The 22219-nt window shown below is 37.4% G+C and overlaps 1 protein-coding gene across 3 annotated transcripts in view; it reads left to right on the forward strand.

Moving 5' to 3' along the window:
• ZMAT3 (zinc finger matrin-type 3) overlaps positions 1–21183 on the forward strand; it is a 33293-nt gene extending 12110 nt beyond the window's left edge. For 2 of the 3 annotated variants that reach the window (XM_059391508.1, XM_059391509.1), the window contains exons 3-6: positions 7946–8065; positions 10371–10537; positions 10655–10755; positions 13777–21183. In XM_059391508.1, the coding sequence (XP_059247491.1) occupies positions 7946–8065; positions 10371–10537; positions 10655–10755; positions 13777–13988 (600 nt within the window). In that variant the 3' untranslated portion in view covers positions 13989–21183. The remainder of the gene's footprint in view (positions 1–7945; positions 8066–10370; positions 10538–10654; positions 10756–13776) is intronic. The other variant, XM_059391510.1, reaches the window with a different exon arrangement.
• The last annotated feature ends 1036 nt before the right edge of the window (positions 21184–22219 follow it).

Here is a 22219-nt window from a genome sequence, read left to right on the forward strand (position 1 = left end):
CACTTTCTTTCTCTCTCAGTATATATAGTTTGGAGTTTGATAAGCTATATGCCCATGAAAAACAAACCTGCTAACCAGGGGATAACATTTGTGAATTGTTACTTTTGTGTTTAGGATGATACATTGTCAAAATACTGTTTTACAAAGTTACTTAGGTTACAGAGTTGTTGCCTGCTAAGGTTCTTGTTTATTGTAGAGTTTTTCTTTACTATTTGTCTTCTTGTGTTTAATAAGTATCATGGAGAAGTTACTTAAACACCATGTGAATAGTTTTTTTCCCTCCCCTCCCCATTCAGTATGGTTATGTTATTCATTTTTCTATATAGTTAGATTTGTTTGCTTCTGTTTATATTTCGTTTTTGATCCTTCCCTATCCTTGTTGACTTTGATTCTTATTCTAAGTTTATGAAATGTTAACATAATTATAAAAGTCAGAACAGTACAAAAATGTACATGTAGAAAAGTGTCACACTCTACCATTGCTTGTAGTCCTCATATGTTTTCATTTTTTACTTTTATTTTTATTTTTTAAAAGATTTTATTTATTTATTTGACAGAAATCACAAGTAGGCAGAAAGGCAGGCAGAGAGAAGGAAGCAGACTCCCCGTGGAGCAGAGAGCCCTACGTGGGGCTTGATCCCATGACCCTGGGATCATGACCCAAGCCGAAGGCAGAGGCTTTAACCCGCTGAGCCACCCAGGCTCCCCTACTTTTATTTTTTTTATTTTTTTTATTTATTTATTTTTTTTTAAAGATTTTATTTATTTATTTGTAAGAGAGAGAGAGTGAGAGCGAGCACAGGCAGACAGAGTGGAAGGCAGAGTCAGAGGGAGAAGCAGGCTCCCTGCGGAGCAAGGAGCCCGATGTGGGACTCGATCCCAGGACGCTGGGATCATGACCTGAGCCGAAGGCAGCTGCTTAACCAACTGAGCCACCCAGGCGTCCCCCCTACTTTTATTTTTTGAAAGAGAGAGTGAGTGAGTGGGAGTGGGAGGAGTAGAGGGAGAGAGCATCTTAAGCAGGCTCTATGTTCAGTGCAGAGTCTGATGAGGGGTTCAATCTCATGTCGTGATCTCAGTGTCAGATAGTTAATGACGGAGCCACCCGGGGATCCCTTTACACATTTTTAAATGATTTTACTACCCTGTTCAGTTATTTAATGTGTTATTATCTGGGTTTGTTAGTTTTTAATAATATCCCAGCTAAATTGTGTATTGCAGAATCAATGAACTTATTCTACCTTCTTCTTCCTTTCTCTCTCTCTCTCTCTCTCTCTCTTTTATTTATTTGACAGAGAGAGATCACAAGAGTCAGAGAAGCAGGCAGAGGGGGAGGGGGAGGAAGGCCAACTACTAAGCAGAGAGCCTGATGGGGGGCCTGATCCCAGGACCCTGAGATCATGACCTGAGCCGAAGGCAAGAGGCTTAACCCACTGAGCCACCCAGGCACCCCTTTTTCTGTCTCTTTTTTGTTGCAGTATTTCCATTGTGTCATAACGTGTAATATTTGAACATTAATCTTTCACCCTCATCTCCACCTTTAATTCAGTCTTTGATCTACAGTTATATCCATGAAAATACTCACCATCAGCCTTTTCGCTGAAGTTTTCCCAGTCATTTCTTGGTTGAACAAAGCTCCAAAAGATTCCTCAAGCAGGACTTAGGAGTATTGAATTCCTAGGGCTATCTATTTTTAAAATGCTTTTCTATAGTCTTGATTCTTGATACAGGGATAGTTGCCTGTACATTAAGCCTTAGTTCACACTTTTGTTAAGTTTAAGAAAAAATACTTCTCAACTACTGCCTTGTTTTACATATTACGGATGACATTCTAATTCTTACACATTTGTAAGTTATTTGATCTTTTGCCTGGAGAGCTTGAAATGTCATACCTTTTAAAAGATATACTTTAGATCTGATTGTTTTAGATTAATTTCCCCAGATACTTGGTGTGCCTTTTCAGTATGTGGATTCAGGTCTTTCTTACCTTTGGACAGTTTTCTTGGATTACAGTTTCAAATATTAGTTCTGTTTTCTTGTTTTGTTTTTGTCTTTAGGGACTGTGGTTTGACATAAAGTATTTCTTCTTTATCTGTTTCCCATTTCCATTGCTTCCTCTCTGACCCTTTAAAATTTTCCTTCATATTGTTTTATTTTTGTGAGAATGAGTGATTATGCACTGGGATTTGATGTTTTTCCCTTTTTTACTTATGGTTATTTTGAAGTGGGCCTTCTGTGGCTTCTGGTTCTGTGGAGGGCATGGCTTCTCTGTATTTTATTTGTTTTTCTTACTATTCTGTATTGTTTAATGAGGGCAGATGGGGACACACTAATCCAGGCACCTGTTGCTGAGCTAGCTGAAAACTCTTGGGTAAGTTTTTAACTATCCGAGTTTAGTTTCCTCATATGTAAATTGGGGATAATAACACCTACATAAAAGAGATATCATGAATATTTATTTAGAACACTGCCTGTCATATAAGTGCTCAAAAATTGTTAGTTGCCATTATTATTGTATCTTATAGATGTAATATTGGCTTGAAAACTATGAATACTGCCTTGGAAATAAAATACTTGATACTCTCTAAAGTTGACTCTTCCTGCAGTAATGTGTACCTGACCTTCTGCTTTTTCAGGGACATGCTTTAGTGTCTGCACCATCTGTTCTTTGGTCATGCAGTTGAGCCCAAGTAAAACCCATCTTTACGACCAATCTTCCATTGATTATTTCCCCCTTCTCTCAACCCTATCTCTCTGCTGCCTGTCATAGAACTCTTCTGAATAGTTGCCTATACTGGTTCTTTCTACTTTTTCACATCTCCCATTGTCTCCCCAAGCCACTCTGAGTGACATTTTAATCTACTGAAATGGTTCTAACAAAGTTACTCTTGACCTCTCATTTTTAAATCCCAGCATTACTTCTCTGTCCTGATGTTACTAACCCCTCAGTAGCATTTGACCTGGTGAACAACTCCGTTTTTTTTGGTTAGTTTTAAATTATTATAAAATACTTCAGACATAAAAAAGTATGAAATAATATAATGAACATGTATATTGCCATCTAGCTGAAAGAGTGAAAACTATCCATTTAGCTGAAGCCTCCAAGCGTCTCTTCCCAATTGTGTCCTCTCCAGTACTCCCAGATGTAGCTACTATACTGAATTGATATTTATTGTTCCATTACTTCTTTTGTACTTTTGCTACATATGTGTTTTCTTATGTACTATGTAGTGGTTTTCATGTTTTTAACTCCCATATTAAAAAAATTATTCTCACATATCTTCTTTTTCAACTTGGTCTTTTCATTCAGCATTTTGTTAGGAGAGTCATTCATGTTGCTATGCATGGCCCTGGAATGTTTATTTTCACTACTGTATAGTGTTCCCTTATATGAATAGACTATAATTTATGCGTTATCCTATAGATAAAAACAACTTCAGTTGTTTTTTTTTTATAACACTTATTTGTTTATTTTTAGAGACAGTGTTTGAACAGGGGGAGAGCCAGAGGGAGAGGGAGAAAATATATTTTATTTATTTATATATAAATTATTATTTATATATAAATAATATATTATTTATTTATTTAATATATTTATTAAAATATATTTTAAATATATTTAGAGAGAGAGGGAAGCATACTCCCTACAGAGCAGGGCTTGATCCCATGACCCTGAGATCATGATCTGAGCTGAAATCAAGAGTTGGACTCCTATGTATACAATGAATATTATGCAGCCATCAGAAAGGATGAACACCCAACTTTTATATCAACATGGATGGGGCTGGAGAGTATGCTGAGTGAAATAAGTCAAGCAGAGAAAGTCAGTTATCATATGGTTTCACTTGCTTGTGGAGCATAAGGAATAATGTGGAGGACATTAGGAGAAGGAAAGGAAAAGTGAATTGGGGTAAACCAGAACGGGAGACGAAGCATGAGATACTGTGGACTATGGGAAACAAACAGGATTTTGGAGACGATGGGGGCCGGGGGATGGGTGAGTCTGGTGGTGGGTACTAAGGAGGACACATATTGCATGGAGCACTGAGTGTGGTGCATAAACAATGAATCTTGGAACACTGAAAAAAAATAAAAAAAGAAAGTGTAAACAAAGGCTTTCCTTTATCTTTAATGTAAGCTGCCTATGAAACAAAGATTCTGTGTTTTTATCAGATCTTTGATTACTTAAGGAACTGAGTCTTTGCTATTAAAAGAGCCAAGTGTTTTACCACTGTGTGACTTTTCGTATATGTTAAATTTCATGGGAAGCATTGTAAAATAAGAAGTGATACTAAATTTTCTTTAGAGTATATTTGTATGAAATTCCTAAACCTGATGTGCCCTGGTATCATGGTATCAATCATCATTTGAAAATTTCTCTCAAGGAAATAACCAAATTCTCTTGTCAATTGCTGAAATAAAGTCTCATCAGATCCTAAAACAATTCCCCCCCAAAACAAAAAATAGCTCACCTACTGTGGAAATTTCTTTGCCTTATAATGTTCCTGCTTTTTCTTATAGTTTTACCAATGACGTGTATATATTAAATACTTCCAGAGTGCCTGGGGGCTCAGTTGGTTGAGCGATTGCCTTTGGCTCAGGTCATGATCCTGGACTTCCAGGATCGAGTCCCGCACCGGGCTCCCAGCTCCTTGGGCAGTCTGCTTCCTCCCTCTGACCTTCTCCTCTCTCATGCTCTCTCTCATTCATTCTCTCTTAAATAAATAAAATCTTTAAAAAAAATTTCTAAATACTTCCAGGTCATTTTGCCAGTGTTTATTATAACATTATATAAAATAAATAACCAGTAAGTTTAAAAAAAAATGAATTGGACTCCTAACTGACTGAGATGCCCTGACACTTCAATTATTTTTCCTTTTCATTGTAACTAACTAATAGTCCTCCTACGAACATTCTTACAGATATCTCCTTGTATGTGAGTTTCTGTTTGGTAACACCTAAAAGTATAGTTTCTAGGTCATAATATATCTAACTAGATTCTTCTTCTTTTTTAAAAAATATTTTATTTATTTATTTAACACAGAGAGATCACAAGTAGGCAGAGAGGCAGGCAGACAGAGAAAGAGGAGGAAGCAGGCTCTCTGCTCCTCTTCCACACTGTAGACTCGGGACTCAATCCCAGGACCCTGAGACCATGACCCGAGCCGAAGGCCCACCCAGGCACCCCTAGATTGTTCTTTTGAAACACCTTGTTCTAGGCTTCCATAATACTCCCATGTATCTGGTCTCACTTCGATAGGCCAAACATTCTCAGTCAGTCTCGTTTTCTGGATCTTCATTCTTTATATTATATTATCCTAAGGCTTTGTCCTTAGTTGTCTTCTTTCTACCCAGCTCCAGCTTTGATTTACTCTGATTTATCCCCCATGCTAATCCCAGGTTGATTTTTATCAAATGCAATCCAATCATATAACTACTTTGCTTAAAGTCCTTCAGAGGCTCCTGTCTGCCGAAAGTCCAAGATCTGTTTCACCATTAAGTTCCCTAAGTATCTCAACTCCTACTCTTCTCCAAAGGATCCAGAAGATCATCTCTCCTTGTGGCTTCTTAACATTACATGCTGGGCTTTTGATCATAGTATTTTTTCTGTTCAGTTTTCTTTCCCCTTACTCCTTACCTGCCTGGTAAACTTTTGCTCATTTTAAAAGATGACTTGATTTTCTCCTTTTCAGTGAATCCTTCTCCGACACATTTAGGCAGAAGTAAGACATTTCTTCTTTCTATTCTCCTGGCAGTTTATTCATTATCTCTTTTATAATACTTGATTCATTTATTCAACAAATCTTACTGTATGCTAGAAACTGTTCTAGACATCAAGAGTAGAAGAGTAAACAAGACAGGTCCTTATTTTTAGCAGTCTATATTCCAGAGAGTACAGAAGAGAAACAAACAAGTAAACAGACAGTATCATTTTAGATTGTTCTAAGTCGCAGTAGGATAAACCTGTGTGATGGAGAGCACGTTGTGCAGAGGGTGGGAAGATGGTGGGACACTTCAGATTCAGAGAAATGCCATTTGAGTTAAGATCTGAAAGGAAAAAAGGAGCCAGCCAAGCAGAGATCTGCAAGAAGAACCTTCTAGGCAAAAGGGACAGCAAGTACAAAGGACCTGGAGCTAGAATAAGTTTTATTTCTCATAATTCTGGAGGCCTAAAGTCTGAGATCAGAGCAATAGCATGGTTGGGTTCCAGTGAGGTCCTCTTCCACACTGTAGACGGCCAACTTCTCCTTGGATCCTCGCATGGCAGAATGAGAGAGAGGGAGCTTTTGCCTTCTTTTTACAAGGGCACTGATTACCCTCATGACCTAATCACCTCCCAAAGGCCCCACCTCCACATACATCACATTGGGGTTAGATGTCCACATATAAATTTTGGTGGGACATAGTCATTCAGTCCATAACAGAGGTGAAGACAGATAATTTGGGAGCTACTAACTTGTCAAGATTATATTTTAAAGCTATGAGACAGGGGAAAATAATGTCGATGAAGAAGAGGGCCAAGGCTGGAACTTTGATGTTGCAGCATTGAGAGAATAAGTGGTGGGTAAGGAGGGCATCCTAGGAGACAACAGAAAGGAGTATTCATGGTGTTGTGCTGACCAGATTTAGAACAGGGTGAAGCCACAGATGTACCCCTGGATTTGACTCCCTGGAGGTCACTGTGACCACAGCAAGAGCACCTGTAGGACATTCCAGTGGTCAGAAGGTAGAACTCATCTCCTTACTTTAATTGCTTACATATCTGTCTTCTCCTGTTGAGCATGTGCTAGCCCTTTTTATTTCTAGGGCTTAGCATATAGTAGATGGTGAAAGACTGTTTGCCTAGTAGATGGTGAAAGACTGTTGGCCTACAGGTTTGAAGTTTACAGTGCAGTCTGAAGAGTGACACATGGTTTCACCCTCATTTGGAATGCTTTCAGACCACTGGCCCTTCTGTCAAATTTCCGTCAGTTCAAGGAATATAATAATGTGGCTAACTACTTAAACAAAACATGCTGGAGAGGTGAATGCATCATGGTTCACAGTGCCTCCTGAAATCATCCTGAAGTAGTCAAAGGTCTTGCTTTGGATTCAGAGGGCCTGCTGAAGCTCTGGGTCCATTACCTAGCCCAGCTGAAGGAAGGTGCCAGCTCAAGTCCTCCACACTCTGTGGATCGCAGCTCCTCAGCTGTCATATGTGGGTAATATTAACAAATTCCTTTTACAGGAATTTTTGTCAGCAGCAAATGAGCTAATGCACACGAGAACCCTTTGCAAGTAAAAAGATACTCTGTAAGTGCTATTTTTATAAAAAGAATTGGATTATCCATTTCATTACTGACTTATAAAATAGATTAGATCACAGTGTAATAAAATTTGTATTTAGGCAGTGGCATATGAATGACAAGTTGGAGGAGGAAGTAGATCACTGGAAAATGTGATACTTTTCCAGAAATATATAGGAAATTAATTTCTTTGGGGTTTGTTCTCTTATCTTTCCCAGATAAATCTTTCACTTCTGTTAGAACTGAAGTGTAGACTCTCTTACTTTAAGATCTAGTGGGCTCTTTGCCCCGGTGTTGCATATATCTGTAAGAATAAAATGTAGTTAATATTGCTTGGGTTTTTTATTTTTTCCCATTTTTTCTATTACTATTATTTTTAGGGCGCCTGGATGGCTCAGTGGGTTAAAGCCTCTGCCTTCGGCTCAGGTCATGATCCCAGGGTTCTGGGATTGAGCCCCACATCAGGCTCTCTGCTCCATGGGAAGTCTGCTTCCTCCTCTCTCTCTGCCTTGCCTCTCTGCCTACTTGTGATCTCTCTCTGTCAAATAAATAAATAAAATCTTAAAAAAAAATCTTATTTATTTATTTTTTTAATGAATACATGAACTCTAGTTGACACATTTTTTTCTTGGTGACTACTCATTTCACTTTGGTTCTAGGGTAAAAATCATGGTAAGAAACTCCGAAATTACTATGCAGCCAACAGCTGTCCTCCTCCTGCCAGAATGAGTAATGTGGTGGAACCTGTGGCTACTCCAGCTGCTCCTGTCCCTCCGCAGGTGAGACACATATATCAGGGTGGGAGTTACCCTCTGCACACATGCTCCCGGATGCTCATCCAGAGGCCCGTCAAGGTACAGTTGGGCAAATACTCCTGCAAGGTTCTACTTGACACTTTTAACTCCTCGAGCTATAGTGCAGTGTTTTTTAAAGCATGCCAACATCCATGACCTTGAGACTTCTCATTGGCTTTGGTTGTGATGCATGAAATGAAGAAAGAAATATTGTTACATATGCCTTTTTCTTGGCATGTCTTAGAATTCTGGGTTAAATGACCCTGAATGTCTAGGCTCTGCCCTGAATGAAAAGAGAGAGGTTTTCAATATTTATTTCTTTATTGTAGTTAATCCCATTTACTTTGTAATTTGCCTTTTAGCAAGGTCAGTTTTTTGAGATTTCCCCTTTCTTCACACTATGGAGAGAACCTGTATAAACTTTTTCTGGACTTTAATATAATGACACACACTTGAGATTCACATTCCTTTTACTGGTAGATAAAGCAGATGTTTTAGGCAAGATAATGCTGTACTTCAATAGCCTCTGAAATATGGATTGTATTCCTTAATCTGTTTTTGTCCATAGAACAATACATAGTCATAAATAATAATAGCTCTGATCAAGTATTTACTATGCGAGCCACTCTGCGAAGCACTTTTCTTACATTTCTTTGTTCAGGGCTGGGACTAAGGTGAGGTGAGGGATGCCCTTGACTGAGGCACCAATTTGAGAGGAGCCAAAACAGTAGTGAGGATAAATACTTTAATGTACTACTTTAACATTTCAAATTAATCCGAAAAAATCAGTGGTAAACAAAATGTCAGAAACTTAAAGCTGGGTAAGTATTACTGATTTTTCTTTTGCCTCAGGCTGCAGTATAGCTTGGCATGGCACTGTGACTGGTCCTGTCTTTATTCAAAATTTTGATATTTTGTTTAGGATTTCTTATATTAGGTTTGATTTATATAAGTGTTCCATTAACATATTATTTTATCTTGATTATTGAGTTTTTTGATGCACCCTTAAATTTCATGCCCATGGAAAATGGGCATGAAATCTAGTCCTGGGCCCTAAACTTCATTTCATGCTTCCAAGAACTTAAGAGGTATTGACTTGACTACTCTGAGTATAATTCATGGGCTAGCAGCATTTGTCTCACCTGGAAGTTTATTAGGAGCTCAGAGAAGCCAAGTAACTTGTCCATGGTGGTATGTGTTTTGTGAAGTGGTAGAACAAGAATTTCTTTCGACCTTGGACCTCTGCTCCTAACCGCCATGGTGTAATTTTACCTTCCCTAATGTCAGTTCTCCAGTCTTTAAAACATGGATGGCAATACCAGCTTTTCCTCCATCCTCACGAATTTGTGGGGTAAATGGGAGAGGATAAAAACAGAATCAAAGAAGAGAAAAATACCCAGACGGATCTTCAGGCTTAGAAGTTTTCAGGGCCCTGATTCTTGCTCTGGACAGGACAGCCACTCCCAGGTTGGGACAGTTTTCAGCTTGCTCCCCTCCTTGAGGGAACCTCCAGAGCCTTCTTTCCTACCATAGCCCTTTGTGATTTTTGGAGACTGCTCTTCTGTCCCCCAGAAAATCTTCCCATCCTGGTGAAACCGTGCAGTTTCCTTTAGCTGGTCCTGACAGGATATGCTTCCAGACTCTTTATTATGTATTTTATCTCCTCTAGCCCAAGTCTAGTTTGTCTTTTTTTGTTTACCCAATAGTATTTATTGAGTACGTACTATCTTCCAGGCAGTGTGTTAGGTTTCTCTGAACTCATTTCTCAGCCTGAATACGGTTGCCTGTATCTGCTGGTTATTTTTTCCTACTTATATTATATCCATAGCTAATTTGTAGACTTTGTGGGGGACAGAGGCTCATTTGTAAATATACATCTGTTATCCCTTCTGCATTAGGTAGCAAGCCCTATAAACAGTAGGCATTCATTAAATGCTTGTTGATGGATTCTGGAAGGACTTTATCTTTCTGGTAATGTCATTTTAGGGTTTTCCTATACTGCCCTGAATCTTCCATGCTTCTTTTAAAAAATTTCTCCATGGAGATAGCAACAAGCCATTAATAGGTTTGGTACAAAGGTGATTGTAATACAAAACCATGATTATCTCCCAGCCTTTTTTCTTTGTTGTTGTTGTTTTTCTGGAATGAATTACATTCTCTCCTTATAAAGCTGAGTGCTTGTGATCATACCATAACCTTCGGTTATCTTTCAACTCTTAGGAACTTTGAGGGGAAGGAGGGCATAAGCTCCACATTTTTTTAACTTTGTCTCTTGTGTCTTTGATGTCAGATGGGCTCCTTTAAGCCTGGAGGCAGAGTGATCCTGGCCACGGAGAATGATTACTGTAAGCTTTGTGATGCCTCCTTTAGTTCTCCGGCTGTGGCTCAGGCTCACTATCAAGGGAAGAATCACGCCAAGAGGCTGCGGCTGGCGGAAGCTCAGAGTAACTCATTCTCGTAGGTATTGCCATTTTCTCTCAGGCCAAAGTGTTGTGTAAGACTGTCTTTAGAGAAGAAGAGTTGAAAGGGATCCTTGTTTAGAAGTCTCACACTTTTCAAATTTCTTTTCTCCAGGGAGTCCTCAGAGGCCGGTCAGCGGCGGACCCGGAAAGAAGGGAATGAGTATAAGATGATGCCTAATAGGAGGAATATGTATACAGTACAGAATAATTCAGGTACCTTGGCTACATTCTGGAAGTGGTCTTCTTTATTTTTATTTCCTTTAATGATAATAGCCCTGAGAATTTGCGGTTAGCTAATTGTTCATTTGTCTAGTGGCTTTTCAATCTGGTATTTATTTCAGGTCTTTATTTATTTATTTTCTGTGTAGTTTATTATTTATTTTGATTTTAAATTATAGTTTATATTTTAAGGTCTTTTTTCCCCAAGACTTTATTTTTATTTATTTATTTGACAGACAGAGATCACAAATAGGCAGAGAGGCAGGCAGAGAGAGAGAGAGAGAGAGAGAGAGGGGAAGGGAAGCAGGCTCCCTGCTGAGCAGAGAGCCCGATGTGGGGCTCGATGCGGGGCTCGATTCGGGGCTCGATCCCAGGACCCTGGGATCATGACCTGAGCTGAAGGCAGAGGCTTTAACCCACTGAGCCACCCAGGCACCCCTGTTTTAAGATCTTTGATCGTAGTCCCTTTATACCGCTTCTGGTGTTTGCCAGCCGAGAAATGTAAAATGCGTTATAAAAATGGGCTATTTGGTTTAAAGTTGTGACCTGTTAAATCTCCATTTGTTGGGGAAAATAAAAAAGATTGAGCAGTGGCTTTAAACTTGGGGGAGTTTTTACAAAATACAATGCCTGAACCATGACTTAGAGATATTTAGTCAGTAAATTTGGAGTGGGACCCAGACATATGAGTGCTTTAGAAATACTTCCTCAGTGATTCTCATATACACCTTCAGTTCAGAACTGCTGCATTATAGGAATGTTTTCTGCATTTTCTGATTATCTCCAGGAAGGCGAGTTGGACTGAATAGTCCCTTATCCTCCCCCATCACAGCTTCCAATGTACGCATATACTAGGAGAGGTAACTCATGAGAACAGTAGGCCAAATGAAAAACAAAAACATTCATTGGAAAGGCAAGATAAACATAGAAAAAGGGACATAGAGAAAGCATAATGTACTGTGATTAATAAAAGTTGAAACATACATCAGTGATTATAGTAAGTATAAATTTACTGAAGTCCCAGTTAAAAGACAAAGACTATAAGATTGGATTAAAAAATACAGCTGAGAGAGGCACCTGGGTGGCTCAGTCAGTTAAACGGCTGCCTTCGGCTCAGGTCATGATCCCAGGGTCCTGGGATTGAGTCCCGCATTAGGCTCCCTGCTCAGCGGGGAGTCTTCTTCTCCCTCTCCCTCTGCCTGCTGCTCTGCATACTTGTATGCTCTCTCTCTGTCAGATAAATAAATAAATAAATCTAAAAAAAAAAAATTCAACTGAGAGTCACCTGGGTGACTTAGTTGATTCAGCATCTGCCTTAGGCTCAAATCATGATCCCAGGGTTCATGGGATGGAGTCCCACATTAGGCTCATTGCTCAGCAGGGAGTCTGCTACTCCCTCTGTCTCTGCTCCCTACTGCTTATGCTCTCTCTTTCTCTGTCAAATAAATAAATAAAATCTTTAAGAAAAAAAAGTTCAGCTGAGGTGTAATGAGCACTGGGTGTCACATAAGACTGATGATTCACTGACCTCTACCTCTGAAACTAATAATACTCTCTATGTTAATTGAATATAAACTAAAAATATTTAAGAAAGAAAATAAGAAAAATAAAAAATAAAGAGAAAATAAATAAAATAAAAAATTCAGCTGAACTGAAGGAAGCTGAGATAACTGCATTAATATTAGGTAAAATAAACCTTAGGACAGAGGGCAGTTTGGACTGTTTTCTGGGCAGAGTACAATTAAATGAGGGATCAATAACAAAAAATATATTTAAAAAACCCTACAAAATGTTTGGAAATGTTTAAACACTTCTAAATAACTCTGGATCAAAGAAGAAATCATACTGGAAATTAAGAATTCTTTAAAAAAAAAGATGTTCTGTATTTGAGAGTGATCGGGAGAGAGCACTGTGCGTGAGCAGTGGGAGAGGGGCAGAGAGAGATGAAGAGGCAGACTCCCTGCTGAACATGAAGCTGGAGGCTCTTTGGGACTTTGAGCCATAGTGCCTGGAAATTTAAAATTCTTAAAATCAAACAGTAATAGGGCGCCTGGGTGGCTCAGTGGGTTACGCCGCTGCCTTCAGCTCAGGTCATGATCTCAGGGTCCTGGGATCGAGTCCCGCATCGGGCTCTCTGCTCAGCAGGGAGCCTGCTTCCTCCTCTCTCTCTCTGCCTGCCTCTCTGCCTACTTGTGGTCTCTCTCTGTCAAATAAATAAATAAAATCTTAAAAAAAAAATCAAACAGTAATAAAAATATATTAAATTTTGTAGGATACAGTGAAAATGATATTTTGAGAAAAGTCTTAAATATTTATTATAGTAGAAAAGAAAGCAGAAAACTAATAAGCAGTGGTCCAACTTAAGAATTCAGTTGTATAACTGGGTATTTATTTACCAAAAGAAAACAAAAACACTGTTTTGAAAAGATATATGCACTCCTGTGTTCATTTCAGTGTTATTTACAATAGCCAAGAAATGGAAGCACCCCAGGTCCCTTGATAGGTGAATGGATAAAGATGTGGTGTGTGCATGTGTACACACACACACACACACGATGAAATGTTATTCAGTCATAAAAATGAATGAGATCTTGCTATTTGCAACAACATGGATGGACCTCAAGGGTATTGTGCTAAGTAAATACAGAGAACCCTAGGTGAGGGGCAGGTGGCTTTGGAAAAATAGTGAAGGGGAATGGGAGATACAGGCTTCCAGTTATGGAGTGAATAAGTCAGGGGATAAATGATACAGCATAGGGAATATAGTTGGTGGAACTATAATAGTGTTGCATGGTGACAGCTGGACTACACCTGTGGTGAGCATAGCATAATGTATAGAGTGGTGCAGTCTCTACGTCATACACTGTAAACTAATGACAGTGTATGTCAACTATGCTTCAGTAAAAACAAACAAACAATACCCCCAAACCTAAAATACATTAGTTATAATTAATGACTGTCATCATTTATGTAGTGAATATTTTGAAGTGAATCCATTTTTATCTCTTGCTTTAGCAGGTCCTTACTTCAATCCCCGCTCTCGGCAGAGAATTCCACGTGATCTGGCCATGTGTGTTACCCCAAGTGGCCAGTTTTACTGCTCCATGTGTAATGTTGGGGCTGGTGAGGAGATGGAGTTCCGGCAGCATTTAGAGAGCAAGCAACATAAAAGCAAGGTGTCTGAACAGCGGTACAGAAATGAGATGGAGAATCTGGGATATGTATAGTGGTTGTTGTATTCAGATAGAGCAGCTTTTCCTGCCTGTTGTTTGCCTTCTGTCAACATGCCCTGCTTTTGTGGTCCTTTTGATCTGAGTATATTCCTCTGCTTAATGTTAATACGTGTAACCTGCAGTGGTGTACCATGAGCTATCAAGTTTGGGGAAGGAAAAGAATATGCTTCTTAGGTCATGATGCATTTTCAGGTCAGTTGTGTTGAGCTACTTAGAGCATGTGACCTACCTACCCCACGAGAAATAACTTTTTATCTTGACTGAGTTCTGGTCAACTAGTAGCCTGATCACTTAGAGCTTTAACTATTTAAAAATTTAAAAATTTCACCTTCTTTTGCAGTTTTAGTTTTACGTACTGTTAAGTAAAGAATTTTATTGAGTTCTTACTTCAGATAATGGTAAAAACAGGTAAGCAGAGATTCTGGTTTCCCAAGGTTTCTTTGGAACCACCTCAACACAATGCCTTGCCAGTAGGATATATGAATATAAACCGGATTAGGGTCTTTCCCAGGACATGTTTTCCCCTTGTCTTCCCATTCTTGATTGAGTATAGATTTTCTTGGATTTATACACTTCCAGTGTGCTTGTCGACTTCCCAACTGTGAAATTTCGTTTCCACTGGTGGATTTTACACATTTAAATGCCATCTTCTTCCTTCCTTCCCCCTTCCCCCACCCCACCTCAGTTGAATTGGCTTGTTTAATGAGCTCATTTTCATGCCCCACTATTTTGTGGGTTTTCCAAGCCCCCTGTTCCAATATTCAATGCGTTTAAGATAGATATGCTATTTTTTAAAAAAATATTTTTCAGATGGTTTTGAGAAATGTAAAGATGTGTTTAATTTTTCAATTTAGAGTTATTCACTGATAATAACCTACTTATATGACAATCTCGATTGTTGAGTTCAGATCTTTTGATATTTGTTTTGGGAGACTTTTTCAACAAGCTGATCCTTATGGTTTACTTATGTTCTTTCCTGTCTTACCAGTTGGTTGGCTACCCTGAAAAATACTACTACCTTATTATTTTATAGATAGAGAGGGTTAAAAAAAAGTTAACCAAATTTTAGTTTCATAATATCCAGTAGTAAAATACATGAACTTTGGTTCTTTGTAATTCAGCTTCCTTAAAGGTTGTGGAAATACATTATGGATTACTTTGGTATCTGATCATTTTAACAGTATTATTATTTGATTTTGGTTTTTAAAATAAGAAGCTCTAGTGTATGGCTAGATAAACTAATGGAGTACTCTATGAACTTTAATTAGTTGTATTTTATCTACTTACTGTATTTACATGGATAAGACTGGTGCTCATCCATACTTTTTTTTGAAAGGCCACATTCACCAGGAAGTTTATAATGAGCAGTATCTTTGCACTATGGTCAATTCACATTTGATTGCTTTAATTAGTAATTAAAAATAAAACTCCTATTTTTCCTTGAGAATTCTATAGGCAAAGAGATGGGGAGAAGGAAATTACAATCATCATTCCTTGCCTTTAATCCTTATGAACAATTTTTGAGCAATGTAGATCTGTATTTAAAATTCAGTTTTGGGATAACCACTGGTACAATTATCAACTTGTTCTTCTGTTGAAGTGGTGGTTTTTTGAAAAATAGAATTGTTTAGTACATTTTTTTTCCCTCACAGAAACAGGAGAATGAAATAACATTATTGAGATTCTATCTAGACCTGTGACTCTGAGTATAATAATCCTTTTATACAATTGATTAGTTTAGGCCAATTTAGAACTTATTTTATTGGTCAGTAGGTTACTCATATTGCTGCTAAGTATAATTTTTGGGTAGAATTTAATATTACAGTGCTGGCCACTTAGTTCTTTAATTATTTAAAAACCTTATTTTCTTCCCTTTCTCTGTATGTCTGTGTACATATAGACATACATACATATATGTATGTGTATATAAGTACATATATAAATATATATGTATGTGTATATATATGTACTTATATACACATACATATATATTTATGTAATACCATCGAGAAGATTTCCTTGGATCCTTATTTCAGGTAATAGTAGAAGATCGTGGATAAGAATTTACAGTTTGTAAAAGTGGCATTTATCCACTTTCAGTTTTTCCTTTGCAAATAAAATTGAAGGATTTTCTCCACTCCCCCCGCTTAATAATTTCATTACATATATACAAAAAGCAGTGGACTTAAAGGCCTTGATGTCTTTCCTGGCCTTGCATATTCAGGTTTCCAGTCTCCCAGTGCCCTTAATGGATGTTATGAATGCATAAATGCATTTTCTTTAAAGAAAAAAGTTAGATTTATAGTGTTATTTCTTACTTGCTCTATTTCTTTGCACTAAAGAAGAGCTATGTGTTTGTTTTATATGACACTTTAGATACCATATTGCCTACAATAACTCGGTTTGCTCCTTAATTTCCAAACTGTAGGAAGTCGATAACTTCCATGATCATTTATAGAGGTTACCTACACATCCAAAAAAAGAGAAAATCACAGATCTCTATGACTTTGGATTGTTTTGGGGTTGTTACCTTTCAACATTCTCCTGTGCTCCATAGGTGAAGCAAAGGTGACAGAAGTTGTCAAAAAGGAAATACCTAAATAAATATATCTCTGCATGGTACAATTTCTCATCTCCATGCATTCCTATTAGTCAGTGTTTTTTCCCTGTCAAAGAAGGCCGTTGTTACTACCACAGTCAGTGATACGTGATCTCTGTTGGTTTCCTTTTGTGAAGTCCAGTCCTGCTTTGTAATGTGCTCTAGAATCTGCACCCTGTGCTGCCCAAGAGTCATGTTAGTATCTTTGTATATGCTGTATACAAGGACGGACAGAGGCCTAAACAGCGGAAGACCTTTAGTTGAGTCAGTAGATTTCAGTAATCATCTGCAAGAAGAACTCGTAGCATCAAAGTCTCTTTGTGAGTATCTTTCTGTAAGTTGTCATTCGAAGTCAATGTTAGAAGATAACAATTAGAAACTCTTCTTAAGATATTGAGGGCAAGAAGTTGTAAAGGAAAAATTCCATGTTCCAATTAGAAGATTGGACTGCCTATGCCTTTGAAGTGTTTTTTTTTTCAAAAAGTTAGCTACAAAACAAAGTGTGCCATGTAAATCCTTTTGGCTCCACACTGAACAGAAAATACTTTGTTGGTCTTGTCTTTGTATATCATGTACTACAACCTGTAAATATGTGCATGTTTTTTTTATTACATTTGTCTGCTTGTCTCTTATTGCACTGAATTCTGCAAGATAAATATTTTATACCATTCATTTAGAAAAAGTTCCTTCTCCAACTCTTCTTCATTATTTCCCCTCCTAATGAGTTGGTAAACTTAGAAAACCATTTAAGATTTTTTGAAACTCTGAGATTGAATGAAGAATCATGGACCATCCTTATGTTCCTCTGACTTAACACAGCTGAAGGGAAGCATGAGATCTTCCTTCCACCTTATTTTACAGAATTGATATGCTTGTTTATAGCTGCTTGTCTACACTTTCAATGAGGGGAATGGGAAAATACATGTTTCATGTTTATTTATAAACATGAAACATATATTAGCTTTAATCTTCCTCTGTAGATAGATTCTAAGGATTAGCAGTGGGATTTATGATTCCTTCACTCCTGAATTGGATGGGACCCTGAACAATGACAGTTTGAGGACTGTCCAGTGACCTGTGTAATACAAGTCTTGCTGGTCAGGGGAGACATGTAATTTTGGGCATGGTATCCTCTACAGAGAGGCCTAGGGATGGTGTATTTGGAACTTGTTTTGTTTCCTTAATATTGGAATGTAGACTGAAAGTGCTCTCTAAAGAACTTGGTGAGGCATATATAAGACAATAGAATTTCTTTAGAAATAGAAATATTTTGTCAATAGAGACAAAAGTTTAATGTAGGCTTTTGAACAAATGCTTAAAAAATACTCCACCTTAACAACTATTTTTTTTTTTTTTAACCAGCCAAACATAATAGTGTTTTGTTGTTGCTTTTGTTTTTGGGGGGTTTTTCTTTGTAGACCTCTATCATCATAGTTACTAGCAGTCTTTCTGAGTGGACAAATAGCTGTGTAAATAGTTTCTCATATGAAGTTTCTACTGATAGGTGTTTGACTTTTTCTTCCCAGTGTGAATGGGAGGGTCATTTGTAAACTCCCATTCTGGGTAGCTACCAAAAAGTAAATACTGGCTTATGGTCCCATGTGACCCTGTCTCCATTAAGCCCAGAATATGAGTGCCTTTAGCATGTTTTAGCATTTCACAGAGAGAAGAGATGATGAATTATTGCCGTTAATCACAGTTCATTAAACAGAAGCTTGGAATAGCGAAGGTCTGTGTGAATTCTGTATTCTGCATTTTATATATTTATTTATTTTTGGCTTAATGAGATTTCAGTTTGATACTGAGTAAAACTGTTAACATTGTTGATAAGGAACCACACACCCTGAAAATAAATCCAGTTGTCCCAGGCTGACAGTAGTCATAGATTATTCTTCACCTTGATCTATGTTGCATTTATATTTAATGAGTAGTAGTGTGGTGGATTGGAAGGGCTTGATTTACACTGATGTTTGGAAAACCTTTATTCCAGTGCTCTTTTCAAAACTTGTCTATTCTATAGAGAGAATTACTTGCAAATGAGGTGTGTGAAGAAGAGAGTGTCTTGTTCACAATATTTACCAATTGTGTTAGTTCATCTCTATGTTAAAGAAAGGATCTTCAGAAATTGGGTTTGAGGCCTTAAGCAAAAATTCTCCCTTCAGTTAATTACAATTCTAAATTGCCTGAGTCTTTAAAACACACTGCTAAATTAACATTATTGTAGAAATAGTAAAATTTTCCTCAGTATTTTATTATGAAAAATTTTAAACATACATTGAAGTTAAAAGATTTTTACAGTATATCACCAGTAAATTAGGCCATTAACACTTTACTAGGCTTGAATTACCACCTGTCTGTCTGTCCCTCTATCCATCCATCCATGGAGGTTTAAAAAAATCTATATTTCAGCATAAATTTCAGACCATATTCTCCCTTAAACACTTCAGCATAGGTGTCGTTAACTAGGGTTTATTATCTGTTTGAATATTGCTGTCTTTTAAAAAGCAGTGTATGAAGTTGATAACTGGAACCAAATAACATACATTGTTTTCTCTTGTGGACTTTAGCCTTCTGGTTTCTGTTTTTATATGTGCTTAGCGTGGAGGAAAACCACTCCTTTCCAACCTCAAGTTCTCTGGTGTTGGTCATTTTAAATGCTTAGTTGTCACACCTTTTAAAGTTCCATAAGAATTTTTTCTTTATCCCTCTTCTGTAATGTATTTTTGCTGAACTATGCAGCCTCTTTAAAATAACTGTAAATTACGGATTGGGGTTTATTAAATCACCTTTTACCTCATTTCATTCTGTTGCTGCTTTTCTCCATGAAACCACATCTCTGTCATTACTTTCACCTGCTCTATCAGAACATAAAGAGGTGGAGAGAGTCAAACCCATAGATGATTAGCTGTTTTAGACAACTGGAGAAGAACAGATTTCACAGTTGTGAAAGTCAAAACCATTAACTTATCTAAAGCCTTTGAATTCCTTGAGTATTGTCATTGCTCATGCTTCCTCTAGCCATAATTAGCAGGATCGAAAATGATTGTACTGTACAATGAGTTGTTGAAATTGTGAGCCTTAGTAACCATCTTTAGCTTTACTCTAGTACTGTTTAGAAAAAAATTTTTTTGACATATGCCTTTATTTTTATGCCAATTTTTTGTGGGCAAAATCTGAAGAATTTAAGTGACTTGCTCCGGGTAATGAAGATTCAATGGATAAGTCAGAATTGAAACTTCACTGTTCCTGATGCATATTCTTGTGCTTGTATGATAAGCATCATGGCTTCCAAGATAACGAAACATTCCTTTGGGGACCTTAAAATGAAAGTATGATTTTTTACTAACTAAACTTTCATTTTTGGGCATTTCACGATTCTTTGAATTTAAAGATTTTTTTTATGGTCATGCTTCTCATTAAGCCAATGTAATTGCTAAAAACCTCACTTCACTGTTAATACCAACTAATAATGCAGGTTTTATCAGATTTCTTTTCGATTTAAATAACCTTCATGATTACTCTTTTTCTAGTTAAGTGCTTAAGTGACCCCCTCACTAGTGAAAATAAATGTTCTATATCACTGATTCAATGTATATTCTCTACATGATATATTTTTTTAAGGAAAAGTAACCCCATATGTCAGGATGAGTGATATTCTAGGGCAAAGCACATATAAAGTTTATTTCTACTCTGCAAATCTGGCATTTACGGGAACAAAACTCTTTTAGAGTGGCTGGTCATTGTTTTGCCTTCTTTTGGTACTTGAGCACCTTTCTGTGGTTTTGTAAATCAGTGTATCATTTTGTAAGAATTCATGTTGATTCTGTGTTAGTTGGTGTTCACCTTGTGGTATCCTCGGCTGACTGTAATAATTTAATTTAGGTATGGTGTGTCTGCTTTGAGATGCCTTACTAGAGCATGTCAGATTCTGCTCTGAAGCATTCCATGTATCTGCTAGGGCAATGAGTTGCCTCTCTTGGATGTATGCTCTAGATCCAGAAGCAAAACTGATTTTGCTTTCACTGTTAAGGTTGCATTTTAGTGTAGTTATTGTTTTAAATTAGAGAATAAAGTCACTTAAAAAAAAAACCAAGGGAGACTTTAGAACCCTTCATTTAATGGCATGGCAAATTTTTAAAACCGCTTTTGCTATTTCACTAGAAAAATATCTGGTAAAGGATATAGCTAAAAACCGCCAGCCAGAACTGTATGAAATTGGGGTTGTTTCCTAAAATCTTTTCTAAATGTCATACAGGGGTTTAACATCTGTGTGTATTGTTGGGGCTAAGTGTCAGTCACCCACTTTGGAAATCTGTTTGCATTCTGGGGCAATAAAATGGCAAAAGTGTCATGGGATTAAAACCAATCAACTGTGAATTGTGAGATTGAAATAGCTTTTTTTGGTTTTATTTTCTTCAGCATATTGAAAATAGAAACCCAAAAGTTATTTAAAATTTACACTGCTTATGTTGATGGCTCATTTTGGCTGTGTATCCTCACTTATGTACTGATTTCTGATAAAAGCTTGACATTATTGTAACAGGTATTTTGTGTTCAATTTAATAAAACAGTTTCTGAGTCTTGTCTGCACATTGTTTGGTTCTGAGTTGGAGATCTTGGGGGAAAAAGATACACTGTCTGCAATGATGTGTTATTTTCAATGCCCACAGTCAGTGGCTGTACGTGATCTGCCATGGACTTCTTGAATTTGTGCAGAGTATTGTCAACTCCTGGGCTTGCAGTAGACTTGACCAAACTGCTCACACTACTTCTTCCCTACGTCACAGGAGTTAGCCTGAGACTGGAGAAGTTTCTCTATTTTATGGATACATTTAAAATTTACCTTCCTTTCAAATTCTGAGACGTTTTGGGTTTAGCAGGACCATAATCACTGCTTCTGAAAATAAACACATGAAAAGCCATCTACCCATTCATCTTTTTGGTGTTTCACATATAAAAATACTCTTATTTGTACTCTTATATGTACAATATATTACTGGGTTATGGTCATTTAAGAATTATGGTTTACTCAGTGCAATGTGCTTTTGAATTTAAATGCTCATTTTACAGGACATGATCTCAGGGTCCTGGGATCGAGTCCCGCATCGGGCTCTCTGCTCAGTGGGGAGCCTGCTTCCCTCTCTCTCTCTCTCTCTGCCTGCCTCTCTGCCTACTTGTGATCTCTCTGTGTCAAATAAATAAATAAAATCTTTAAAAAAAATGCTCAGTTTAAAAAGTAGATTAGAGGCCTGGAAGGTGCTGTTTTGGTTTGTTTAATCAGGGTGCGAGACACATACACCTATTGTCATGGAAAAAATTCTTGTCTGCACAAAAAGTTTCTGAATGAAGTGAGTAGATCACATTGAATCTGTGTGTTGTAAAAATACTCAAGGCAGCACATTTTATTAAATCATCTTTAAGATATTTTTAGCTTGAAAGAATGATAATGGGCATCAAAAAATAGAATCATAAACCACTAAGCTTTTCAGCTTTTCTTTCTTTAGGCATTTCTGAAGCTTATTTGTTGGAAATTTATTCAAGATCAATTGCTGGGTGTTACCCTTTAAAACTACCTGTAGGTGAAGGACTATCAATGAAATTTCCCAGTCTGTTATAAATTAGTATA

Source organism: Mustela nigripes, chromosome 2, assembly GCF_022355385.1.
Source record: "Mustela nigripes isolate SB6536 chromosome 2, MUSNIG.SB6536, whole genome shotgun sequence".
Classification (NCBI taxonomy): Eukaryota; Metazoa; Chordata; class Mammalia; order Carnivora; family Mustelidae; genus Mustela; species Mustela nigripes.